General features: G+C 37.3%; 1 protein-coding gene across 2 annotated transcripts in view; it reads right to left on the bottom strand.

Moving 5' to 3' along the window:
- Positions 1-25,471, bottom strand: part of CPNE4 (copine 4) — a 225,974-nt gene that overhangs the window by 22,710 nt on the left and 177,793 nt on the right. For both annotated transcript variants that reach the window (XM_068205258.1, XM_068205268.1), the window contains 3 exons: positions 22,373-22,459; positions 21,749-21,808; positions 16,207-16,340 (listed from right to left, as the gene is read on the bottom strand). In XM_068205258.1, the coding sequence (XP_068061359.1) occupies positions 16,207-16,340; positions 21,749-21,808; positions 22,373-22,459 (281 nt within the window). The remainder of the gene's footprint in view (positions 1-16,206; positions 16,341-21,748; positions 21,809-22,372; positions 22,460-25,471) is intronic.

Below are 25,471 nucleotides of genomic sequence, written 5' to 3'. Positions count from 1 at the left end.
CAGAAATGGCTTTTAAGTCAAGTGATGGCAGATGGGAAGGGTACTGGATTGGAGAAGTAGGGTTTTGTGCTGAACACAGATTGCAGGGGGGGTGTTATGGAAGATTTTTCAGGTGAGCTCCTCGTATTTTTGGGCAGTTAAAATCACTTGGAGAATACTGAGATCAGGATAACTTGTACTTCCTGCACAAATGCAATAATCAGTCTGTATAATCCACTCTTTTGCATTACCTGGCTGAAGCAAGAGAGCTTGTTGACTGAACAGCCTGTAACAACATTTATTTCATATAAATATGGATGTGCTCCCCCAGCTCAGAAAATGGGTCTAGCGAAGATATGACTCAGATTAAAAGTGTTTACAAATTTGGGTTCTTACAGTTTTCCAGTTGCTCAAAAGGGAATTCCTAAAATATCCAAAAGGGGCAATTTCATGCTCCCAAACCTACAGGTTCTGTAAAGCTTTCCACCTGCATCTTTAGCAGTTCTGCTAAAACATGAGATTATTTTAATTAGGCCTAGATTGACTGATAACCTGCCAAAATGCCTTGGCATGGTCAGTTTGCTTTCAGAGACTACACTGAGGTTATTCCACCCAGTTAGATCTGCAAGAGAAAAAATACCTGATTCAGAAAACCTGGAAACTTCAAGGGTGTTAATACCCTTTCAGAAATGCAATAATGTCTCACACAGCCCACATGCTGTCAAGCTGCCTCTTCCCAGATGGCAAAGTGGAAAACAACAAGCTGCAAGGAATGTCTTGTCCCTGAGTCAGCAAAGCACTTGATCGTACACTTGAGGTTAACAATTCACTCAAACATATGCTTAATTCCAGACATATCCTGAAGTCTCACTTATGTCACTGAACTGTACTCCAGTCCTCTGATTAATCAGGCTAAGTTTACCCTGGTTTAATTACAGGGTTTCATGGCCCTTGGAAAAGTTGAGTTCCAACTACCATGATTGGAACTTCTAAAATTTCCCAGGAGAGGCCAGCAGCTTCAATATTTTTGGTGTAGTTCAAGAGATGGCCACTCCAAGTATCAACTGAATAGTTCACATCCCAGATATACTCAAAAAAGCCAATAGCACCCATTAAAGCTGCTTGGTTCTTTTGTCTGACATAGGTTGTTAAAGGCACCATGATATTTCTGATACAACCTAAAGAAACATTTAAAAGAAAGCAGAACTGTGTCCCCACTCCTGCATAAATCTTGGGAGTACGGTTCTGTGTACCATATGTTATGCCATGTGACAATGGATCTTGAAAAGGAAGACTAACATCATTTGCATGGTAATGAAACAATTTTTCCCAAGAGATGTCAGAAATGAAGTAGCTGCTGACATTTGATGCTAACCACCTGCTGATAGCATTCTCTTTAATTAAACACTTCTGGAAGTGGGAAAGCCCTTACAAATGGATGCAGGGAATTCAGGCACACACTTTGAGGGCAAGAAATAAGAAACCATTAGAAAAGAATCTGAGGGGAAAAAAAAAAATCTTGTTTTACATAAATGATTAATTGATAGCCGGATTAGAAAATCAAACTCTGTGGAGCTGCAGTTAATTGATTTGGGGCAAAAACAAAGAAAGACTAAAAAAGAATTTTACTTAGAATTTTACTTAGGTAGAACATAAGTGTCTAAGTTCAATGTTGGCAGCAGTTATACAACTGGGAGATGCCTGAACCCACCCAGTGCCTGAATTCTACTGCAGTGTTTCTGGACTGTAAACAATTGTAGGCACTCTTGTATCTACAGCTCCATCTTCTGCTCTGCAGCAATTCAGAGACAGCAATAAGTCATTCCTCCAGCAGCCTGGATTCTCCTTCTGGTGGCAAGACTCCCACATTCCCAGTCACAAAGTGGCACAGCCTCCACTGTTATTCTGCACCAAGAATACCTTGCCTCCACAGTCAGGACACTTGTCTTTATGCTTTATGTTAGAATCTCCCACATCTCCTTTTTGAGTAAGTGCAACCATTACATTGTGAAAGTGTGAAGCAGGATCATGTACCCCCTCAGGATGGGGTTCCATATGGCTGTTTTTAGAGGGAAATACATGAACTCTAAGAGAGGAGGGGTGTCCTGGGGTCTTCTGTTCTTAGTACTTTCTGTTGTCTCAGCCAGAATAGCACCACACTCTCATTAGGTAACCAGAATTTAGGTCCATACCTCTGGTAATCTGATTCAAGTTGCTAAGACCAATGAATCAACTCTCATGTGATATTGGAGCTTGATTTTTAAGGTAAGAAGGGAAACTTTTGACACTCATGACATCCCTTGCATAAAAAAGATCATCATGTCATTCCCTGACCACACCTCAGAAATTGCAGCTGATAGCTTTCAGAATAAAAATAAAATTTAAATGTATGGAATACTTTTCCTTCTGTCACACAAAACAAAGTGTTTAGCTAATACAAAGGTCTCATTCTTTAGTAAGTGAGCAGTTTAATGGCTCAGTGGTGTTTTTACAATATAACCCTCAATAGTCTTTCCTTCCACCCTTCACTTGATCATATGAGAAACAAATCCACCAGCTGAGCCTGCTGCCCTCATTCTGCTCGTCCTGCACTACTGAGACACAGCAGGGAAAAGGTGACCCAGAAGGGCAGACAAGAACTCTCTCACTCCCAGGATAATCCTTTTGTGGTATGACAGAGCTGCTCTAAAAGACCCAGGGCTATCAGGGCAGCATGCAGAAGAAAGCAGAGCAGCTTCCCAGCTTCGGGAAGCTATGTCAAGGGTTAGGCCATCCAGGGACTTAAACTACAGTCAGAAAATGAAAAGAAAGTTTTCTCCTGCCTCAGGGGTGAATCACATGCATCAGAGACTCCATCCCTGTTTCCCAGCCTGGCATTTCAGTAGGAAAGGAATCTGCTCTAATGACTTTTCTTTGTAATTTAAACTCACTTGAAAGAAGAAAAGTGAGAACCAGTTTTTTTTATCTTCATATTGCTTGCTCAGATATTTGGGTGTCATTTATAGTAGGAAATAGGCCTGTGACCCTGGCTGAAGCAATGGGACATAGCCACAGACATGATCTGTGAGCACCCTCGCTGGTGCAGCACTGGCTCATGCCAACCAGCTCCCCTAGGGACTTCCCAGGTACAGTGCTGGGTCTGATGGCCTCAGACCAAACCTCAGGGTTTTGGCTTTTGTATTTTTCAGATTCTGTGCTGCTTTGGTGTGTAGTTCTGAGCTTCATGTTGGGGGGATGGTAAGCTCTCTTTGCAGAATGCGTAGACAAAGCAGTTCCTTCTCTAGCTGGGGACCAAGAACAACTAATCCAAATCTCAGGCCCAAGAGCATAAACAATGGTGGAATGAAGAGAGAAAAACAAGAAGGATGGGACTTCATAATCTAAAGCTATAACTGGACAATTAAGTCCAATATGCAAATGGACCAGAACTTATTAAAGTGAGAGACCTCGTGACCTGTCGTCCATTTTGTGACCATTTTGGGTTCAGCTTGGGTGTAGCCCTGGCTGGGCTCTTGTACTGCCCAAAGTGTATCCACTGAGGTCTTTTGCCAAATACCTACTTTATTCTTTAACTCTGTCCAGCCTCTGTTCTAGGTCAGCCTTCACAAGGCATCAGGTCCAGCTGTGACTGACACTGCTCCCAAATGCAGTTTGGGCATCACCAGTTTGTGCTTGGAGGAAGAAAGCTGAGACACAAGGACATGGGCAGTGTCATGTCCTTGGCCTCAGGTAACATCAGGATCTTTGAGTTGTTTTGTTTAAAGATGGCCAGAGTGCCCTTGGCACATAAAAGGAAACTGCCTGCACTGTCCTGCTGAAGGTAGATTGATAAAGGGAAAGGATGGCAGAGAAACATGCAACTGGAAAAAAAAAAAGCTGGTTCTCTAGAACATGAAACTTACAGAATCGAGTAAGAAAAAGAGGACTGTGACTTGGCAGAATGTTTATAAAATTACTCCGTCAGGTCTACGTCACCTTTTATATTTTCTTTGTTTTACATAGGTTCCCTTGAAAATTTAAATGTGGCATAACTTTTAAAAAGCTGAAGTACTATACATGAAGATCAAAAAAGGAAAAGCATCACTCTGAATTTTATACCCGGTTATTTAAGGACCATGAGTCATCATGCAAGCATAGATGTATATGACTTCAGATACTTTTTCAGTCAAACATGCATATATTACTGAAAGATACCCAAGACTGAGCAGATCTATGTTACACCCTGAAAGAAAAATCAGGGAGAGGGTTCAGGTTCAGTGTTCATATTGATCAATGTAAATTAATGCACACAGAAATTAATTGTCAGGGCTCCAAGACTGCAGTCTTCTGAACAGAAATACAACCAGTTAGAAAAAAGTTTGTGAGTAACCTCATAGCAGAGGTTATAACACAGCAGAAAATAATATCTGAAAATATTCCATATTGTCCTTTTGGGACATTGCTCAGTCTTGAATACCCATCTTTCAAGCTATATACTGGAAGCAGAGCAAGAGCAATGACAAATCAAAACACTAACAGAGGCAGAGAGAAAAGAGATATCTGTGAGCTGTACTGCACGTACAGGAAAAGAGATGAATAGAGGTAATACTACAGTTTTGTAAATTGGTAGAAGTGATGCAGATAATGATCCTGTTTTCTATGTCACTAGGAAGCCTAGTGCTACTGGAAGGAAAGAAATATGCCTATTATAAAGCGACAAAATAAAGAACATTTCAAAATCCTGTCTCATTAACCACTGGTGCCTTCTGACATGGAGTATCATTGAAACCAGGTTATTACATTTATTCTGAAAAGGACTTGCTATTCCTATTAATGAGATGGAGGTAGGTAAAATTAATTAGTCAGACATTAAAGACATTTTGCAACCTCCTCAGAAGCCTCAGGACAGACAATGCTTGAGCTATTCAGCAGTGCAGCAATACCTGTATTCAAAAAGGTTGTCAGGACTATGCTCTCTGAAAATCAGTTGTTTTTAAAGATTGAAATTTGGAATCTGGGTTCTTAATTGTATGGAGAAAAAAAGGCTTAAGCCATTCTATATTAATTCTGAATTTATTAATTCTGAAAGATTAACTCCTAGCTAGCCACTTACACAACTTGTTTGGGACTGATTTTATTGGTTCCCATTAAAGCCCCTTGGTATGTAGCTATAGCTGTCCTTAAGTTAATTCTCCTGAATTCAATGCAGCATTTGTATGGATGCTACTTTACTGACCTTGGAGACCACCAGCATGAAAATCTGCTGACTTTATGCTAGAGCAACACACTAGCACAAACAGTACTAATGATGCAGTGAATGGGGGGAAGGAAAAAACACGGAGTGAGGAGTGAGAAACAGTAAGAGCTCACTTTTAGTGGAAAAAAATAAGAAAAATAAAAGCTTAAACTGGATGCTTTCCAATTTCACTGTTCTCAAAATCTGGCTATGCAGTATAAACATGGTGGGATTTTAGATTTTTGCTCTTCAGGTTTTCCAAACTTTTCATTATTCGACCTTGCTAAATATGGGGATGTAATCTCTCAAATACCTGAGAATCTGAAATTTACAGCTTGCAAGGAGAATACCAGACTAGAATCCCTGGATATTACGCTGTCACTTGTAATTTTGGTCTTAGGTCAGATCAGAACTACCAGGGAGATATTTTAAAAGTACTGGAGGCAGCAAAATCAATTATTATGACTTTCATTTTCAATCCCAGTCTTAAAAGAATAGACTGTGGATCCTCCCTGCTTGACATACTTTTTTCATTATGAAATCAGATAATTTTCCTCTGTTAATAAGAAATTTCAAATTGACAAAATTAAAAAGGGAGGTGTGTTACACATGTAATTGAAAAAGGTGTGAATGTGAGGAGAGAAAGAAGGAGGGGAAAGGGGCACAGAAAGAGGAAGGAGGAGAACAGCTCCAAAAAGGTAAAGGAAAAGATAGAAGAGAAAACAGAAAACACCACAAACAAAATAGAGCTATCTCTAAACTCAATTAAAATTGTAATCTTTCATGTTCAGGGAGTGAACTGAAAGACTACGAGCTGAATTGTTTCTTTTCTAAAGCATATGAATGAATCATGTTCTGAGTATATTATTTAGTATTTATCTGACAAGGGCTTGATGCCAGTAAATTCTGAATCATAACAGCTTACAGGGATTAACAGCAGTTTCAAAGAAAATACAGAAATAATTTGAAATATTTAAACATTTTCAGCTCCCATTTTGCAAGCAGACCTGGGCAAATAAAGGACATGATCTGGCATGGGGAAGATCCTTGCAACCCAAGCCATTCCATGATTCTGTGATCAAATAGGGCTAAATAAAACCATTTCAGTTGAAGGAACCAGAGCCCATCCATTTCACTGCTTGCAGTCTTGCACCTGTGCTCCTCCAGGATGCAGAGCCAGGCTGTGGTCCAGCTCTCAGCCTGCCCCAGTCAGATTCAGAAAGACCACAGGAGTTCAGCAGCAGCAGTGTTTTCACCCACTGACGTGGATTTTTCCCTAAGGGATTGCTTCTCTGTCACCACATTTTCACTGTGTGGTTATGTCTGGTTTGATACAACCACATCCCTGGTTTTGGCCAGGTTACTGTGTGTTGCACCAAGCTTGCCCTGTGCCTAACACAGCTTGCTGTTCAGTCCCTAATGCACAGTGATTTCCAGTGGAATAGCAAGGATGATTATCATACATCTTGGTCACAAAAGAGGTCTGGGAGCATGCAAATAAATGGCAAATCACTGCAACAGTGCATCATCGTCTGGGCTGTCACAGAGATGCTACGTCATTGGGTGCAAAATCCTGACATTAAAATTCACTCATTATCTTTAATTACAGGTCTCAGGCACCTTAGGGGAGCTGGAATCTGCTGAATACTGAGAAATACTTGCTGTCATGAAATTGTGTTTCAAAAATATGAAGCAAGCCTGTCTCACCTGAGGGAGGAATAGTTAATGAAGCAGGGGAATACAGATTCCCTGAAGCTAACCACCAAAAGGCATCAACTCATGAAATAACTAACAAAGTCAAATCCAGGTACAATGGATTTAAACTTCCCCTTGTTAACATTAAAAGAATTGCAAAAGAAGCTCTGCAGGGTAAAAGTATCGAGTAAACTCAGAAATTCCTAGGCTAGGGAATACACACAGAAAAAGTCACTAGAGCTTTAGGGGGGAGTAGGTTAAGCAAAAGGAAATGGCAGAGAGATCTATCACTTGCTAGAAGGATAGCCTAATAAAATGACATACTCAGGAAGGTGAGACAAAATGTCAAGCTTCCCTGCAAGATAACAAATAAATTGCAATGACCTGATTTATGCCTACATGAACGACCCAATTCAGTAAAATGCATCTTGAAAAAGAAATGAGACTCTACAACTGGGAATAAACTAGGAAGGGAGATGCTGCAAGAGGCTACAACGAGTTGTCTTTAACTTCTCAAACTTGGCAGTTTTCAGACAGTCTTGTATTTTAAGGGATTGGCATATGTCTCTAAACCTTCCAAAACACTAACTCTATATATAGTGATTTGGCTTATCTGTGGGATTATGAATAGAAAACTGTACCATCATGAAAAGGTAACTCTCACACAAACTGTAATCTCAGATGTTTAAAATCCAACATGTCTTGAAGGCGACACTGCAGGCAGGAGGCTGAATTCCATCAGGTAAGGTACAGGTTGTCTGAACAGTGATGGGGCCCTGCCCTCCTGAACCACAGGTGTGACTTACAGTGTGTACTGCCCTAGGCAACCACAAGAACAAAAGATTTGCCACCACATATGCACATAATTCTGTCCTTTTTTACAAATTACATTGAAAAGGGTTGGTAAAAGATCTTGCTCTTCCAACAATTTTATATCAGAAAGTATCTGTCCATAAGGGGTGTGCTGGGAAGAGGGGATAACACGACTGCATTGGCATATACATATATATATATATACACAGAGAGCTGCTGGGAGAGGAATTCTCATCAAATGCTCTCAAGGTACAACTGAATTTTCTAGGATGAGCAGGATAAAACATTTATAGAGATGATACAGTGACTTAAAGTGATCAAATGATGTAATTTTATCAAAATTGGAATGAAATTAAGTCAAAATGAAGAACACTAACAAAATAAGTTAAAGCAATACCATAATTCAAGTGTATTGGTGACTACACACATTCAGCTAGGCATCACTGAATATGCAGGAGGAAATGGGCTACTATCTTCTGTTCATCTGATAATTTGGGATCTCTGACCAAGGTCAATTTCACAGTAATTTGGAGATGATACTAAGATAATAAATGCAACCTAATTCACAAGAATTGTCTAGCTTTAACTGAGAGCAATTGGACACATAAAGCTGTCAAGGTCAACTCAGGCATGGTGTTCATTTACCCCACAGATGGGTTTCCAAATGTGAATAATTCTCAGCTATACCCCATTATAATGGAGTGGATGACTAAACTAGTTATATCCTTAGCAATGCAAGGAGGAAAGTAATGCTTCTGAAATTGTGGAAATGATTGCATTGACTAAAGGTGCACTAGATAAGTATCAAATGGCATCAGTGAAAACGACAACGGGAATTGCTCCTTTACTTATGTGTATTTACTTCTTGTTTACACTGATGTGCGGTTTCTACAGCAGTAGGCGGAATGCAATTTTTGCAGGGATTTACGTGTCATGTAGTTTTCTTCAGAAAGGACTTTTGACAGTGAAATCCCTACAGCAGCAGTTTGCACAGTTGCAGAAAAGTGTCAAGTACTGCACTGGCCAATGCTCTTCAGAGAAGGTTTCAAGCTGAGATGAGAAATAGTACAGAGTGCACAGAAAAGCCATGTAGAAGGTTCAGATTTTCAGGTTTCTACCAGCTGACAGAATGCAGCAGAGAAAAGCATTTGGAGAAAGCTGCAGCTAAGCAGTTTCTTAACAAAAGAAACTTGGAAGGGACTGCTCGTGATTGCTGCACTGGCATAGGAACTGAGTTCCTGGGAGAAAAGGCACAAAGAAGACACAAAGATGAACACTTGGCAATGGAAAAGGCAGAAGGCAGAGCTGTATGAATTGATAGGATCTACCCAGATAAGGTACATATATATATATATATATATATATATATATATATATATATATATATATATATATATATATACATATATACATAGATGTGTATAAATATATATATATATATATATATATATATACATAGATGTGTATAAATGTGTGTGCGTGTGTGTGTGTTTAAATACATGCACACACCCACACACATGTGTATGTATGTACATTTGCAAAAGAAGCCATTATGAAGTCATCTTCCCAACACAGCTGGTGTATGAGAGTAATTCTCCTGTACTGATTCTTGGGATTAAAAAGTGGTGATTGTGGAAACCCCTTGGTGATGTGGGAACCCTTATGTGGCAGCAGTCTACAAATGACAGGTTCTGCAAGGTCAAATACTGAATATATGTTTGTATTCATTATGTAATGGTGCCAGTCTAGGTCCTCAGCTGTTAAATCCAAGGATTTTCACTGCAGTTTGAAAATGGAAACTATTAGTGGTTCCTTTTTGCCAGCGCAGTTCTAGACCTGGGTTATCCAAACACTTCAGAACATGTTTACCCACACCTCAGCTTGTTGACAAACATAAGCTACAAGTTTTTCTGTACAGGTTACTGTTTCTCAATTATTCTTTTATTGTATGTCTATGCAAATTTGGTCCTATTAAAGCACTAAATAAAAAGATGTATGTCTTTTCCTTGAAGATTTTTAAACTTGTTTAGATATGTTAATCAGTTTTTTTGCTAAACAGCCTCCAAAAAGGTTGTTTCTGTAATTAAAGTGATAAAGAGAGATGCTTAATAATTAAGCATATTTTTATTTATTGATCTGAATGACTAGATAAAATTTTAACATCTACAGCTCTATGTAGGAAGTTCATGAAATATTTAATGTCAGATATAGTGCCAGTAATTCTAGGCATCATTCTTTTGCCTCAGTTTTAATGAACTACTATTGTACTACTATCACAACTAAATAAGTTTATGTTTTTCTCTTTGTGTCTGGCAAAATTACTTCAAGCTATTTCAGACAGATCCTTCCAGTCGAGGTAGCTTTCTGAGTCTTCATCCACAAACCCAGACAGAGCTTCAGGATGAAGTGACCTGTTAAGTGATTCTTGGACATAAGCTTCTGATGACTAAAGAAAGGTGCAAACTCTGGCATCTCTCTCCATTTAAAGCTTTAATTGAAATCACAGTATTTAAGTATGGACTGATATTTGTATTTGGGACTAACTGCATTGATTTATATATGATTTCCATAACAGGTACTGTGTTACAAATCCCTTGTTCTCTTTCTCCTCCCCAACTGCCCTCTGCTGGTACCTCAGGAAAAATATTTCTAGGACAGTTGAAGGTCCTCAGGCTTATATTTTTTTCACTTCTTAGATCTACATCAAAAGCAACATGCTGGGCTGGGAACTCCAGTCCTTTTATTTTCTCCTTTCCTTTTTTTTCCTTTTAAAATTTGAAGTGCAGTTTACTGAGAAGGAAGGGCTTATATACAGTTTTCAGTCATAGTGAACATACTTGCTCAGGCCTAAAATATGAAAAAAGAAATTATAAAGAGAAATTTTTGCATTTAATCAGCAACTGCTGCAATTCATTGCTTGCAGAAGGCAATGATGCAACTCAGACTGACTTCAGGAGTTTTGTGTCTTTTGTGGAATGTGGTCTGGCTTCTAAATTTTCATTCTTAAGTATTTTGTAGAGGACTACACATAAATAATTTCTGCCCTTTGCAGGAATAATGTGCTCTTTGCTCATTAGTGGCCTTTGGGGAGGTTGCTAGTCAAGCATGTTTTACACAAGCAGTTTATTTGTTAACATACAATCTCAGTGTGAATGTCACTTTCAAGGAGCTACTTGAGGATTTAGAGTTAAGGAGACTATTTGCCTAAATGAAAAGAAAACATTAGTGTCAGGCAAGAGAGTTTATCTTCCACATGTTTCAAAGGTTCTTGAAAGTGAAGAAAAATCTGCAGTATCTTTAAGAGTGAATGAATTAACAGAGAGATTTAAAATAATTAAGAACTAAGACTATTTTGAAACAAATTTTGAATGAAATGAAGATAAATTTGACAGGATTTTTCAAAACTGTGTGGTCAAATACATAGAATCATGCATTGAGTGCCTAGATAAGAATGGGGATGGCCCATCAAGAATAGGAAGTTCCACAAATATCCAATGCAGTAAATGCTTTTGCATTTGATAATGCAGTAAAAGCATTGATAAAGTAAATCTAATCTTGCCTTTTTCAATGAATGAGCATTGATTTGACCACACAAAACCAAATTCTCCTACTTGTTTGTGAATGCTTTTTATTAATCCAATGAAGAATCTGAATGTATGCACAAACATAAAACTAGGTGTAGAAAAGAAAAGGCACAAAAATCAGCCAGGTAAATGAGAGGCAGTAGACATTTGTGTGTGAGGCAAACAATTAAAGTTCAAATTCAGTGAAACTCTTAATTCCATTTAGTGCCATCTATACTTTGCATAATACCTCAGGATTTGCTTGAGTCAGACTGAATTCAGTGGGATTAGATAATAAGCTCTAGTGTCTTGCTGATTCAGAACAGAAGTTTTAATACAAAGATAAATATTTAATGTAATTTAATGAGATTCTTAATAAGCACAAGCAAAAGAAAAACTACTAACTGCAGAAATCAGATTTAAAAGTGAGGAGCAGATTTGCAAGACCTGCCATGGGCTTCAGCCACAATAACATCATTAAAACCTGCAATAATGTAAGATCATTTAGGAAGTATTTCAGCCTTTAGCATTGTGTACAAGGAAAACATTTATCCTTGCAAACAAGCGATTTGCAGTCCCATTCCAGCCCATTTTTCCTTTGATAGATACAGCAATCACTGCAGAATGAAAGATGAGCTACACTCATGGCCACTTGCTTGCATTCCAGCACCGGTAAAACAAATCATTAAGATCAAAGCACCAGCCATTTTAATAAACTGTGAGCGCTGTTATTGTGGCTTATGGCTGTGTTCTGCACAAAGGGAAGATGTAAACAGCACAAAAGAGAAATCTATTTTTTTTTTTTTTTTTACTGAATGGCTCTGTATTAACACTAAATATTGTACATACATAAGTATATTTAATAGCTCTATGTTATATGCATATCTATATATTCATGTACACACGAGTAGAACTCTAGTTTTATATACAAAGAGGTAGTTCAGGTCCTGACTTGCAGTCAGGACATGGCCAGACATTATGCTGAGACAAAAGGGGAAAGCAAATGTTCCCTGATTCCCCAGTTTAGCCTTAAGCTTCTCTGGCTTCCAAAATGGTGTTGTTGCTCCTGCCAAGCAGGGTGCAGTTTTTTGATACAAACTGAAAAGCTTTGGGGAGGAGCTGCCATGCAGAACAAGACACATTCAAAATTATTATATAACTTAAGAGAGCTTCATGGCTTTTATAAGATTTTAGTCACAGATCCTTTATTTCAATTGTTGAATGAGTTTGCCTTTCCTCATATCTGGGTATTTAACCAGCAACGACACACCTGCCACCTACCCTTTGAAAACAGCATTCCCTTGAAGGGGTCTCCACCAGGCTCCAAAACAAATGGGTGGCCAAAACTATTGTTCAATCAGAGTTGTTGAAGCTTAGAAGACCTAAGTCAGCACAGAGAGTTTGATTTACCCTATCTGCCTTAAGTAAACTTGCTAACTCATTCTGCAAAACATGTACAGGGAATATACATATTTACAGTAATGAGCAACTGATATTTCAGGATCCTGGCTAGGCTGGTATTGCTGGTCACCAGAAAACATTTTATTTGACTTCTGATACAGACAACTCAATACAGAAATTACTGAGGTAAAAAAAATAAACATGAAATGATACAAAGCAGATATTTTATTATTAAGCACTTTAGTGCCCAGTGATTTTTCATCATTTTCCCCTTTTTCTCTGTGCTAAAAAAGGTGGACTGGACTTGCACAATTTCAAGGTAAAATTGTACCAGTTATGTAACTTTTAATGTAAAAGAAAGTGTCTGAAAATATTTAAACAGAAAACATATTTCTCACTTATTACTGTGTGAGGTTGTTTTTAAATATTCATGAGTCATTTATCTTAAAACAAATTCTTCTTCGTGAAGCTGTCTGCTTATTTTCAAGTTTTTAATGTGTTTTCCCCTTGCCAGTATTTCTAACTGCATTTTAGAACCTAATTCCTTTAAACTAATGAATATTTCTCCTTCCTTTATGATCCAGTGCTGCTGTTGCTTAGCCACTGGTTATATCACCTGCATACTCTATCTTCAGTCTTATGAAAAACATTTTTATAGCCTGAAACAATGCTACCATATAGATAAAGTATTAAGTATTTTGTGCAGGTGAATAGCTCTTCCATTTCCCTTATCATTATCAGATTGGCCTATTCCTACAGGACTGCAGCAATTCTACAATCAGGATAATAATCAGTGTCTCTCTCATTCTCTGAATATTGCTGATAAAAGAACGAATCTTATTCTTTCACGCTTAACTATGCAAAACGGCGCTACTCATTTAACTGTTTCAGGAATCTCTGAACCATATGGATAAAAGTGCTCTTGGATGAGCAGGGTTTATTCCACTGTACCTAGAGATGTGAGGCAACACTTAATTTGCAGCATTAATTGCTTACAGATGCATTATGTTAGGCTGATGTGTACAGAAACCTAGATTATGAGAAGATTTGGCTTGATTGATTGAACTAGCTAGAGTTTATAAAAGAAAATTTTGCATTTTGAGTGTAGTCTCTCTATTACTTGCCAATCCAATTCCTCCCAAAACACAAATAAATTTGAATGTTTCTAATGAAGGAAGTATTTTAATTAATAACCATACAGTTTTTTTTTTTTTTAACAATTAAAAAAAACAGCCTGCTTATATAAGTAGCAAAAGTACTTAGAATTCTACAGCTCTACTATTGGAATGCAAAAAGTATTGCAAACAACAGATTTTACTTACTAATCTATTATTTCATTTGATGCAAGTATAATCTAGATGCAAATAGATGCAAATGCATCTATTCTTTAATTTGATGCAATTAATCCTGAGACCGAGGTAAAATCACTCTATTTTTCTTGGTTTGGACTGAAATCAGCACGTTCTGCCTATTTGAGATAATTGATGGGTACAAACTATAAAACTTCACATAAGAGCACTACTATTGTGTGATCTCATATTCTAACCTCAATAAATACATGCCCCCAAGCAAATGATGACACTCTGGCTCTAAACAGCCCTTAGGTTGCTTAGGTTGAATAAGTCTGTTTCTTTATACCTCTGGCTTGTCTTAATCTGGAAACAGATGTCCCGCTCCATTATCTGAAGCACAGCTGGACTCACTGGAGCAGTTATGGATGTGTGCCACGTTTCACATTTTCACTGAATTTGTATTTTTTTTTAAGTGTATATACAGAAGATTTGCTTTGTAGGTTGCATTTGCTCAGATATACAAAGGCTGTAACTCAACACAAAAACGGTCTATACAGAACCTATAGGTCATGTTGAGTGAAGGCTTGCTCCTCCTAATTTCTTTCCTTCTTTTGAAAAAATTTAAATTCTCTTTTCCAATTTACTGGATTCAAAATGTGCAAGTATAAGGAAAAGGTCCTCACTTAACATTTTGATCAGAAGGCACTGACCATGTTGAATCAACTTGTCCATGGGAATATATTTATAGTGTTACAGCTTGAGAACATGCACAGGTCAAACTCATGCCCAAAAGGTGACATCTTCATGGGAAAACAACTGGCTTGTGTTCAGCCCTAGTTCATAGCTCATAGACCCTCAGTTGTGCTGATTAGCATCAATAGGCATTTTCTGCAGCACAATAGAACAGAATGATGCTGATGATTTCATTTACAAAATTACTGGCTATTTTTTTGGTACTGATTGAAATATACTTATTGAGAAAAAAACCCTGTTTAGGAGTTAATATTAGAAGGGACTGTGCCACTTAACTACTTAATTTTCTAAAAAAAATACAACTTAAATGGTAAAATCAAAAATTCCGTATGCATAAACCAGCCCTTTTTACTCCTTTCCCTATTTTTTAAAGTTCATTAATGTTCTGAGTTATTGCTAGTAATTATTAAATTACTGCATAATCACTGGGGAATTCTCAGCTCACTTACAATAAAATATTAATTTTCTCAGACTCTTTGACTTAATCTGACCATCAAATTCTTACAGAACTCATATCAGAACAGTATTTTTATCATTCTTTGAGAAGACATTCCATTATCATGCAAATGGAAGTGCCTCTGAGCAGGCTAGTTGGTATATGCAACATGTAACATGCAAACCATAGTCTGAAGTCACTCCACAATTTATACAGAAAATTTAACTCAAATTTGACTAGAAATACCATTGTTTTCTTGAGATATGGTATTTACATATGGCAAAGTGGTGGGTAGATATCTATCATATGTGCAACTATTAGAAAGAGCAGCTGTGTAAGATACTGTGTCTCGCCACTAAAGAAAGAACATTTAAAGGAAATGCTCTTGGTAATTAAATTAATAATGGGCAATTAATTTGATAGAAGCAGGCAGCCTATTTGAAAGCAACAGAAGTACATAATGTAATCAAAGCATATTTGGTCCAATTACTTGCATATGTTTATTTATTTAAAGTCATGTTGTGTACACACACTACCTTTCAACATTTATTTTAGAAGAGAGTGCAATGTTCGACAGACCAGGAGAACACTGAAAAAGACCATGGGTTTACTTCTAAAAATAGACATCATCAATAAGCAGTTTAGGCAACTACAAATTCAGTTTCAAAGTCAATGTCTCAGGAACACTTTTCAGTAGAATAGGGTACAGACTCCCAAGTGTATCAGAAAGGATGCTGTCAGCATCTGCAAAACTGGCTCCAAGTTGTTAATCTTGAACACATGCAAAATCCACTCTAACATGTAATTTTAACATGCGAATACAAACCTAAAACTGAACACACAAATCAGGCAAACAGCCAAGAATTGTGACTTTCTTTACATGAAACTAATCTAAACCCAGTGTCACCCTCAAAAGCAGGTTAAGGTAGACTAATCTTTCTGTCATTCTTCATAAGTGCCTAAACATGGAGCCTCTGCAGCCAGCCACAGGCAGTCATTAATTTCACACTGTGAAAACACTTTCTAAAGACAACTCTGTAATCAAACGTGGTTATTTACCTGTCATAGTCTTGGCAAATCTCCCCAACAGCCACCAAAGCTTTCAGGTACTCATTGGGCTGATAGGGGTGGATGTAGTGCAGCGAGCAGCTGTTCCTAGGGTCGCCGTTCGATGCAGTGAAATCTATAGCTACCTGGAAAAGAAGAGAAGTCAATGTGCTGCAGAGCTCTTCTGAGCATAAACACACCTACATCAACTATATATCTTTACCAGAAGTAATCTGCTGCAGCAAAGAGACAGCAGCCTCACAATAAAGGTCACTTTACAGTGTACTTAATCAAATTGGAATTAGGATTGTACTGGTAAATATATGTAGAAGCAAATGACAGTTTATAAAATAAGAGGTAATAAAACTAAAATTGCATAATTAGGTAAAAAATTACCTGCATTGCTATTCTATGGGGAAAATTATGTTCTAATACAAATGAATCAAATTAACTATCTCTAGCTTCTCATATTTAATTAAATTATTCCAGCTCAGGTGGCATTCAGGACATAAAAGCTTTACAGCAAAAATGTCTGTAGAGAGTTACAAGTCCTATTAAAACTATAAAGTAGAATTCCAGTTAGGGACATTTCTTAGCTATTTTAATCGTTGCTGTGGCTGTAGTAGTAGGTATTGTTTGTCTGGTAACTTTTCTCTTCAAAACATCTAAGCATTAAAAATTAACCCTCCCAATTTCACAGTTGATAGCAAGCCTAAACATGAGCTGCAGGGTAAAAAAATAAAGCTTGAATCCTGCAAAGATTTTTTGTTGTCATTTTTGAAAGACCTTAGAGAAGATTGTGGGCAGTAGTCAATGAAAAAGCAAGTATTAATGAATCATCTTAAAATTAATTTCTCCCTTTTAAAATACTCTTTATATTTCTCATTGAAGGTAGGCTCTGGCATGCGTCTTCCTTTGTTATGGATCAGAAAGTCTTCTGCTGAATTCATGATGCTGCTTTATAGGAATTCCTAAGAGGAGCAACAAGAATCCCAAGGGTCTTACAGAGGGAACAAAGCCATTTATAAAATGTCCATGTGTCAAATAACCTATTTCTCTAAAACACCCATTACACCTGAATATTCGACAGACAAATGCAGCAAGTTCAGATTTCAGTTTTACAGTGTAGCTGAAAGGTAAGAAAGGGTCTTGGTAAAGGCTGCAAAAAGAACTCTGAAGGCACAACTTGCTTTTGCAAATGTTCAGCTTCCCCAGCTGCAGCCTCTGCTTGGCACAGGCACTACTTTATGAAGCTTCAAAATGAAAATGAAATATGACATTTTCATGCTTCCATAAAAAAATACACAGCTCTTCTGAAACTTATTTTTGTTGCTAAAAAGTTAAAGGGAAATATCATACTAGGTCAACCTGACATGGCTTTCCTCCACTGATTCTGATTTTTCATCTCTATCTTTTAGCTGAAGAAACTAACCTCTAGTAGGCTTGGAAATCCCTTCTTTGCATTGATCATGCATGAACCTCTGGCACCTCACCATAGTCAGTCAGAAGAGAGATGAGCTTTTTGGCTTGCAAGTAAGAGTAATCTTTCACCTCTCCTTCCTACTCACTGTTCAGGCACAGAAGCACTGAGTTTGTTTTCCACACAGATCTTTTTCCAAAAATGATATCTGGATTTAACTTGAATAAATCAACAGAGAACCTCCCATGACTTCACTTGTGAGGGCACATAACTGAGGAAACACTACACATATTTAACTGAGAAAGAAAGCAACACTAGTGCTTTGTGATACCCAGGAGAAATCCATGGATGCTTGTATGGACTAGCTTAGTTTTGGGGAAGTTATCTGTAAAAAAATCTTGTTCAAGGTATGCATATTTTCTTAAGTAAATATGCTTAATATACTAAATATTAATACATAATATTAAGTATATTATGCTAAATATACTTAATAAGTATATTTTGTCTGATAATAATTCAACCTTAATTTGATTACAGAAGGCACAAAAATGCCACTGTATGATAGAGAAGCGACGGGGATTCCTGTAAAATTGTTTAAAGTAGGTGTTTCTATTGACAATCCCAGAACACTAAAACACATTAAAAATACTTTGGTGACACCTCAAACAGATCTGGACTAATCTCTTTTTATGGCTAACTGCTCCGGAAATTAAATCAAGAATATGGAGTAGGAATAAGGAGTGAGTTTCATGAGCTTGGGAAAAAGCCTGTGGCTGGTGTTTGGGAAAGCAAAATAAAAAACAAACTTCCTGGAACAAGCTTCCTTTTGGAAATGGTCCTTGCAGTAGAGGTCTGCTGAAAAGTAAAAAAATATCCTAATTTCCTATGATGAAGAATTTATGAATATTTGTACTTGGATGCAGCATGCTTCTTGAATTTGATCCAAATCTCTGTTTGACTCCCACAGGGAGGATTTATAAAAAAGATGACCGCTGTAAATTGCCACGATTCCAAAATAACAATGCAGAGCTCTGCTCCTTTATCATTACCCAGCAGGACCAAGGTCTTGTGCAAATACATTGGATAAGGATTTGTAAAAATAAGTTAATATATGACAAATGTTATGTTAATATCACAATTGTGCTTATCTTTCGGGCAGTAAAGAAGGAATCTTTCTTATTGTGCGTGCATTTGATTTTATCAGCTTATCTTTAAATGCATCAGTTCCAGTGTAGCAGTCATCTTCCCTCAGCTAAATAAGAGCATAACAGAGCAATAACTACACTCAGTACCAGCTTCTTTTTTTATCCTCACACTTGTAAAAGGGTAGTTTTCACTACACTCAAAATATCCTACATAGCTGGGACCTCCTGCTAGATCTGTCAGTAACAAATCAGGCTGCCCAACACCGTGACCTGCCTGCGAGAGTATCTGTCCAATATATCTTTCTATTACAACTCCTTTTATGCATGTTACACATCCTTTCTGCTGTACTTCCTGAAGTGATGAAAATGTCTTCTGACTACAGAGCCATTTGCACTGCCAACCTCTGAACACGTCTCCTGCAGCAGGGTACACTGTCTGATAAGAGATACAGTGTTTGGCAATAAACTGGGCATAAAAATAGAGGGCTGGAATCAGCACTATTGATCTCTATAGATGAAAGCTTCTTAATAACTGGTTGTTAAGCGAAGGAAAAGTTTACTTTCATTTTTCCAAGATATTCTTTCTAACTACAAACCATGTTTCTACAATCAAGATACAAAGAATGCACAGCATGATGTTACCAAGGCTTCCATTGGTGCCTTAAATTAGCAGGTGCATCACACTACAGCTTTTTGTTATCAAGTGTGTTCCTAGCATCCCAGGTTCCCTCCCTCAGCAAGTGCCCTTTCAAATCACAGTTGTATCATGCTGCCTGCACACTGCATGAGCTCAACAGAAACGTCATTAATATTAGGACAACAATACACCTATCAGGAGAGTTTCAAACAATCCCAAAAACACTACAGTTAGAAAAAATGGAAATTTGGGAAAGTCTGAGAAATAGGCCTCCTCTGATTCAGTAGTCTGAATTAATCAGATTAGGACTATGTGAATAGGAGATTATATGATGCATGCAGAAAGCAAGGGAGAATGGAATATCTCCCCAGCAGGCTGCATCTTTTTGTTTCAGTGACCACTGGAGACTTAATTTTGGAAAACAACAACACATCTCGCAACTGGTCTGTGCTGAGGACTGCTGGAAGGAGAGTGGAGGAAAATATGTGGAGAGCCAGTTTGTGATGATATTGAGTAGAACCACTGGGTTATTCATGCAGACAGCCATAGGTACAGAGATGTCACAATGGCTTACCCTGGGTCCTTGCAGGTTGAAAATTGATAGTGATGAGCTTACACAATACTGTGGATTCACCATTAAGGGCAACAGTAATTCAGGGATCGCTGTGGTTGACAGTATAATGAATCTTCCATTTCCTTCATGTCCTCATTGCCCGTCCTTGAAAATGAGCTTACTTAAGCTTTCTCTAACCAATTTTTTGTTTCATTTTAGTAAAATGAAATACAGAAAAACACAGTAGAAGCCATTATCCACTTTAACCCATTTGCCCTACCACTTTCAAACTTGTGTTTTGCAGCCTACTGATAGGGAACCTGTGGCAAGTAAATAAAAGGCAAGCAAATTGCCATAACCCTTCCTTGCCCTAAGAACTTGCTCTTCCATTGGAAAACAGTTATGAAGAATCAGAGTTTGAAAAGCTGTAACTTAATATGTAAATCCCTAGATACTTTCTAATGGTGGCAGTGCTCCTGTTCTTGAGCTGGAGTTGTGGGAAATGCAGATTAACTGGTCTATGCATGTGCCTAACCACATGCCCTTATTAGAAAAGGCTTTCAATATAACATGATGGCATTAATGTCTTTCTGATAATGACCTTTAATACATTTGGTAATCGAGTTCTTCCAGTCATATTTTAGGGAGGAAATGTCAGAAAAGATAAATTAAAGGGGTTTCCAGTGACTGCCAAGTTTCAGACTTGAAGGAGGAATGCGCATTGCTGGTATGTGGGGATAAAAAAAGAAGTAGCCAGGTAAGGCAGAGAAGTAATTACACGGTATGCTTTACATGAAAGAAGACAATTATGAAGATTTTTGTCCACTGCAAAAGGTATTTCCTTCAAAACCAAAACAGAGTCCTCAGTTCTGGGCGTTATCCAATGAGTTTGTAATGAGTATGGGCAAAGTCCATGTCTAACACTTCAAAAAGCTGATCTGTACACAAGAAGACAATCCACAACTGTCTGTAGCTGCTGCTAGAACTTTCTGGTAATATTAAAAAAATCTTTCTTTTTTTGTCAAATCTTTTTGGAAAATGAAGGCTTGTCTGGAAAATGTGAAATGGAACATATCTGTAGCATCCAATGTCTGCTACTTTATATGTGGGAGCAGAAATAGGGCAGGATGCTATAGGAAAAGAAAAGATCTCCAGAGGAAGAATATTACCTTTGTGCATTAGATTTTAGCCCTTTTGTTGGCGTAAATTAGAAATCACATAAACCAGATTGGAACTGAGCCACAATCCCTATTCCTATGCTATGGGAAAAACTGATACATCATATTACATTATATTAAGTATATTAATTTTTAGATACATGATACAAAAAAAGATCAAACCCACACATCATTAAACATTTCTAAATTTATTAACTGGAAATACAGCAAGCGGTATTTCTGTATATGAAGAGCCCTGCAAATCCTTTTACACCCTGCTCCTTGAACTGAATGGCTTCTGAGTACACTCTAAATTAGAACTGTGTCCCCCTGTAGTGCCATCTTACTTGGTAGCTATGGCTGAGATATGAAACACCAGCATTTACTCCAGGCTGACAGAGAGTAGTCCCTGGCTGGATCTCTGTGTGTGTGACTTCCAGTATAGCACTGTTTCAGGGGTAACAACTTGCTTTAACAGAGGACTCATTCTGGAAAGGAAGGCTGGCCCTTAATACATTTTGCAAGAAGAACTTAATAATTTACCAAGGAATGGCAAGTAAGAATAATTTCTCTGAAAGAAATGAATTGGTATCTTAGGGGATTCCTTTTCTTCAAAACAAATTAGAGAAGTAAGACACTTACAGTAAACTGTATTTGGCAGCCTCCCATGATATAATCTAAGAAAGAATGCATCTTGTGTATCTGCAGACAAGAAAGCAAGATATTCAGCTTAGCTATGTACTGATTAAACATAGGAGAAGTGCCTGAAAAAAAGATAAATTGGAAGGAGGAGAGGGACCAACTGAAAATAAGGTAAAGGAAGAATCATTAAATACAGTTTGAGACAGAAACAAAACTATAAACAGAAAAATCAAAATTCTAAACCTACAGAAAGGAAAACAAAAAAGTAGAACCAACATCTCTGTAGGAAGTCAGAGGAAATTTTGGTGTTTAAGAGAAACAAGAGCAATGTTGTAGATATAATGGAAGTATTACAGGGGATACACACAAAGTTGGAGAGTATTTAGGTGTTAGAGTTTAGTATTGTCTTTTCCATTGTTCAAGAGCAGGAATAGGGCAAGAGAAATGAAACAAGAGTTGACAACAGTCAACTTGCTTTTGAGATTCAAGTCCTTGCCTTTACTTTTTGTGGGGAATAGTTTCCTTTGCTATTCTACAGGCAGTTCCATTTTGTTCCAAGCACCATTAAAATATATCACTGAGAGCTTAGTGAAGAAATTGTCAAAGAGCAAAACATATATTTACCTTGCATTGGTTAAGGATGACAATGCCTGAGTTCTTGTAGTTCTTCTTCTTTGCTTTGTACTTGGGGTTAATGCATTCCCATTGTACCTGTGAAAAAAATAGCAGTCATTCTCTGCAGGAAAATTTTATGTACAGATTGAATAATTATCAAAAACTGCACTGCCCAATTTCCACAGTTGACTAAATCATTACAGATAATGGTGCACAGAGAGGAAAAAAAATGAAAACTGTTAACTATGCAGAGAAGAGTTAATAGAAAAAGGCCCAGGGCAAACATCAATCTTTGAACATATAATGTGGATGTGGCACTGAGGGAGACATCCAGATTAATTTGTTGTCATCTTCCAGTCTTGTAGTTTGAGGTGTTACATAAGCAAGATTGAGGATCTTTTGAGATCATTTAAGAGGACAAAAAAAAGAGGGAACTTAATACAAATGAAAATACTGGAGAGAGTAACCTGATGTATTGTATTAACTACAAAACTGTTATCACAGTAATACTGAGTTTTGTATTAAACTCATGATTAGAAAAATTCTGGTCAGCAATCATCTCCCTTTCCCTTTAAGTCTGATAGCAAAATAAAAAGTTAGGAAGATCAGTAAAATGTTCACAAAGATGCAGCTAACTAATGATACATTTGAAATTTAACCCTAAGAATATAATAAGATCCCTTTTTGAATTTTATTTTATAGCTTTATCTACAAATAGTCAATTTTACAGCACAACGGTCCTACCTTGTTACTGAAATACATCTCCTTGTCCTTATCATATCTCCCAGGTTCTTAATAATTTCCACTTGAAATGTTCTGCCTTCCTCTAGTTTTAGGCAGACAGATAAGGCCAAGCTTTCAGACCCTCACCTCTAATGTTTATAGTATTATCCATGCCTTTTACTGCGGGAGTAAAATGTACATGTGTACATGCAATTGTCTATTGGCGTTTGTGTATACAGATTTTTATCTGTAATATGCTGTTAATATGGTTAATAGCATGACTATTTCTCTTCAGGGAGCTGTTTTCAAGTGTGGAGACAAAACATGTGATGCTGGATGACAGAAAGAAATACAATTCCAAAAGGAACAAGAATGATCTATTATCTAAATATCTCTATGATGACATTTTGAAATTAAACATGTCTTAAGTGTTACAGTGTTTTGCCTACAATGAAAACCTGCCTAAGTGTTATAATACTTTGAGGTATAATACTTAGAGTGTTATAATACAGTGAGGTACATATGTGATATATCTTAGCAAAGTGTTAGAGCACCAAAAACTATTTTTACTTTGTGCTCAGCCCCAAAAAATTTCATAGAGCTTCAAACCACTGTCTAACAGCAATTATTTGGATGGCTCTGAAGTAGTCCAGATTTAGAGATTTTGTCAAACATCAAAAAAAGGGAAGACAAAACATATGGCTTTGGAGCAATATGAGACCATTTCTGCACAGGGGAGGAGGGGTATCTTCATCACTGTGAAATGGAGACAGGTGACAGAGTGAAGAATAGGAAAAGACAAAAGAACTGTTCCAACTGCAGGAAAAACATCTGCTTGCTCTCCCAGCTAGCCTACAGCTCAGTTATTTGTCTTGTGAAACAAATTTTCCAACTGAGAAGACAGGCAGATACAGGCCCTCATGTTCAGAGGAAATCCTCCGTAAATGTTTTTTCTCTACTCGAGAGAAGCAGTCAGGCTCAAGAAATAAAATCCCTTCTCTCCCAGCAAAGAGAGTGCTCTGTTACACAACACTGGAGTGCGGTAAACTCATATTTGTGTCTGAAAGCAAGGCAGAAGCACTGCCTAATCTTGATAGGTTGCTGTCAGGCAAAATGGTTCAAAACACAGTTGTCTCCACACTTAGTCAAATCATTTCTACAGAGAAATCATGCTGTCTATATTTCATACATAAACTATAATATATCAAATAGAAAGAAAAAATAGGAGACAGGATTTGCATTCCTCCCTTTGACAGTGAAGTACACTGGAGAGGTGCAGTAGCTTTCCCCTGAACATCCAAGGTGAACATGCTTAATGCTAGCATCCTCCAACATGAATATTTTTTCAATGTTGGTATTTAAACAAGGCCTGACCTATATGAAGCCATATACTATGCACATAATTTCTCTTCTTAGGAAAAGGATTATTTAATCCTGAAAAAAGAAATTTCCATGGTATTTTTATGGAAGAAGTTCATAGTAAATAAGGAACAAAGTGGCATAGAACATAACTTCAAGAGAGAAAAGAATATTTCAGGTTCCCTTTGCTAACTGTAAAATGCAATTATGAACGTTCACCTACTTTGCAAAGCATTTTGAGATGTATGGATAACAATTCTCAGTAACTACCTAAAGCTTATTAAAATATTCTATGTACAAGTCACTAACATTGTTGGCTTATGTGGATAATATAGCAAAGGATAGAACAGACTAGAAAATTTGCAGAAAGTAGGAAAACAAAAGGAAAGAACAATTTTGCACTTACTGAAGTGCAAATTGATGACAGTATAACAAATTAAAGGGAATAAGAGAGGAGAGAGAAGACATTTCCCAGTTCATAGGCTTAAAAAAGCCAGTAAGACTGTTTTACACAAAGCTAAGTCTTCACTTACCCACCAAGATCCAGTTCTGGATCCTTGGCAATTCCCACAGTTGAAGCTAAAGATGTAACAAGCATCATTTGAAGGAAATTCCCTATACAGGTCTTACTGTTTATCCAGCTTTTATAATGAGAAAAGAGTTCAGAATACAGCTCTAAGCAGGTAAGTAATAACAAGAAACAATTCTCAAATGTTTTGCTTGCACTGTTGAGGCCAACCTCAATTTCCAGTCTGTTCCTACATTCCCAGTATTGATTTGGTATCTGACATTGCTTTTATTGATCCATTTTTGCTCTTAAATTAACTTTTCAGTTGAGAGGAAACTAATGCAATAGTCTGCAATCTGACACTAATGGTAAACATTGTGAAGTTTGGATTCGTCATTCTGAAAGTCACTTAGCATTTCCTCCAAAAGCTTTACAGCTCTGGGCTGTGCAAGCTCTTTCCCTATCGAACAATACAGAGAATCTTACACAGAAAGCAACCTGGTTTTAAACTATCGACT

The sequence above is a fragment of the Anomalospiza imberbis genome, chromosome 1, assembly GCF_031753505.1.
Source record: "Anomalospiza imberbis isolate Cuckoo-Finch-1a 21T00152 chromosome 1, ASM3175350v1, whole genome shotgun sequence".
Lineage (NCBI taxonomy): Eukaryota > Metazoa > Chordata > Aves > Passeriformes > Viduidae > Anomalospiza > Anomalospiza imberbis.
Note: the sequence above shows the minus strand (reverse complement) of the source record. Positions and strands in the feature narration are given on the sequence as shown.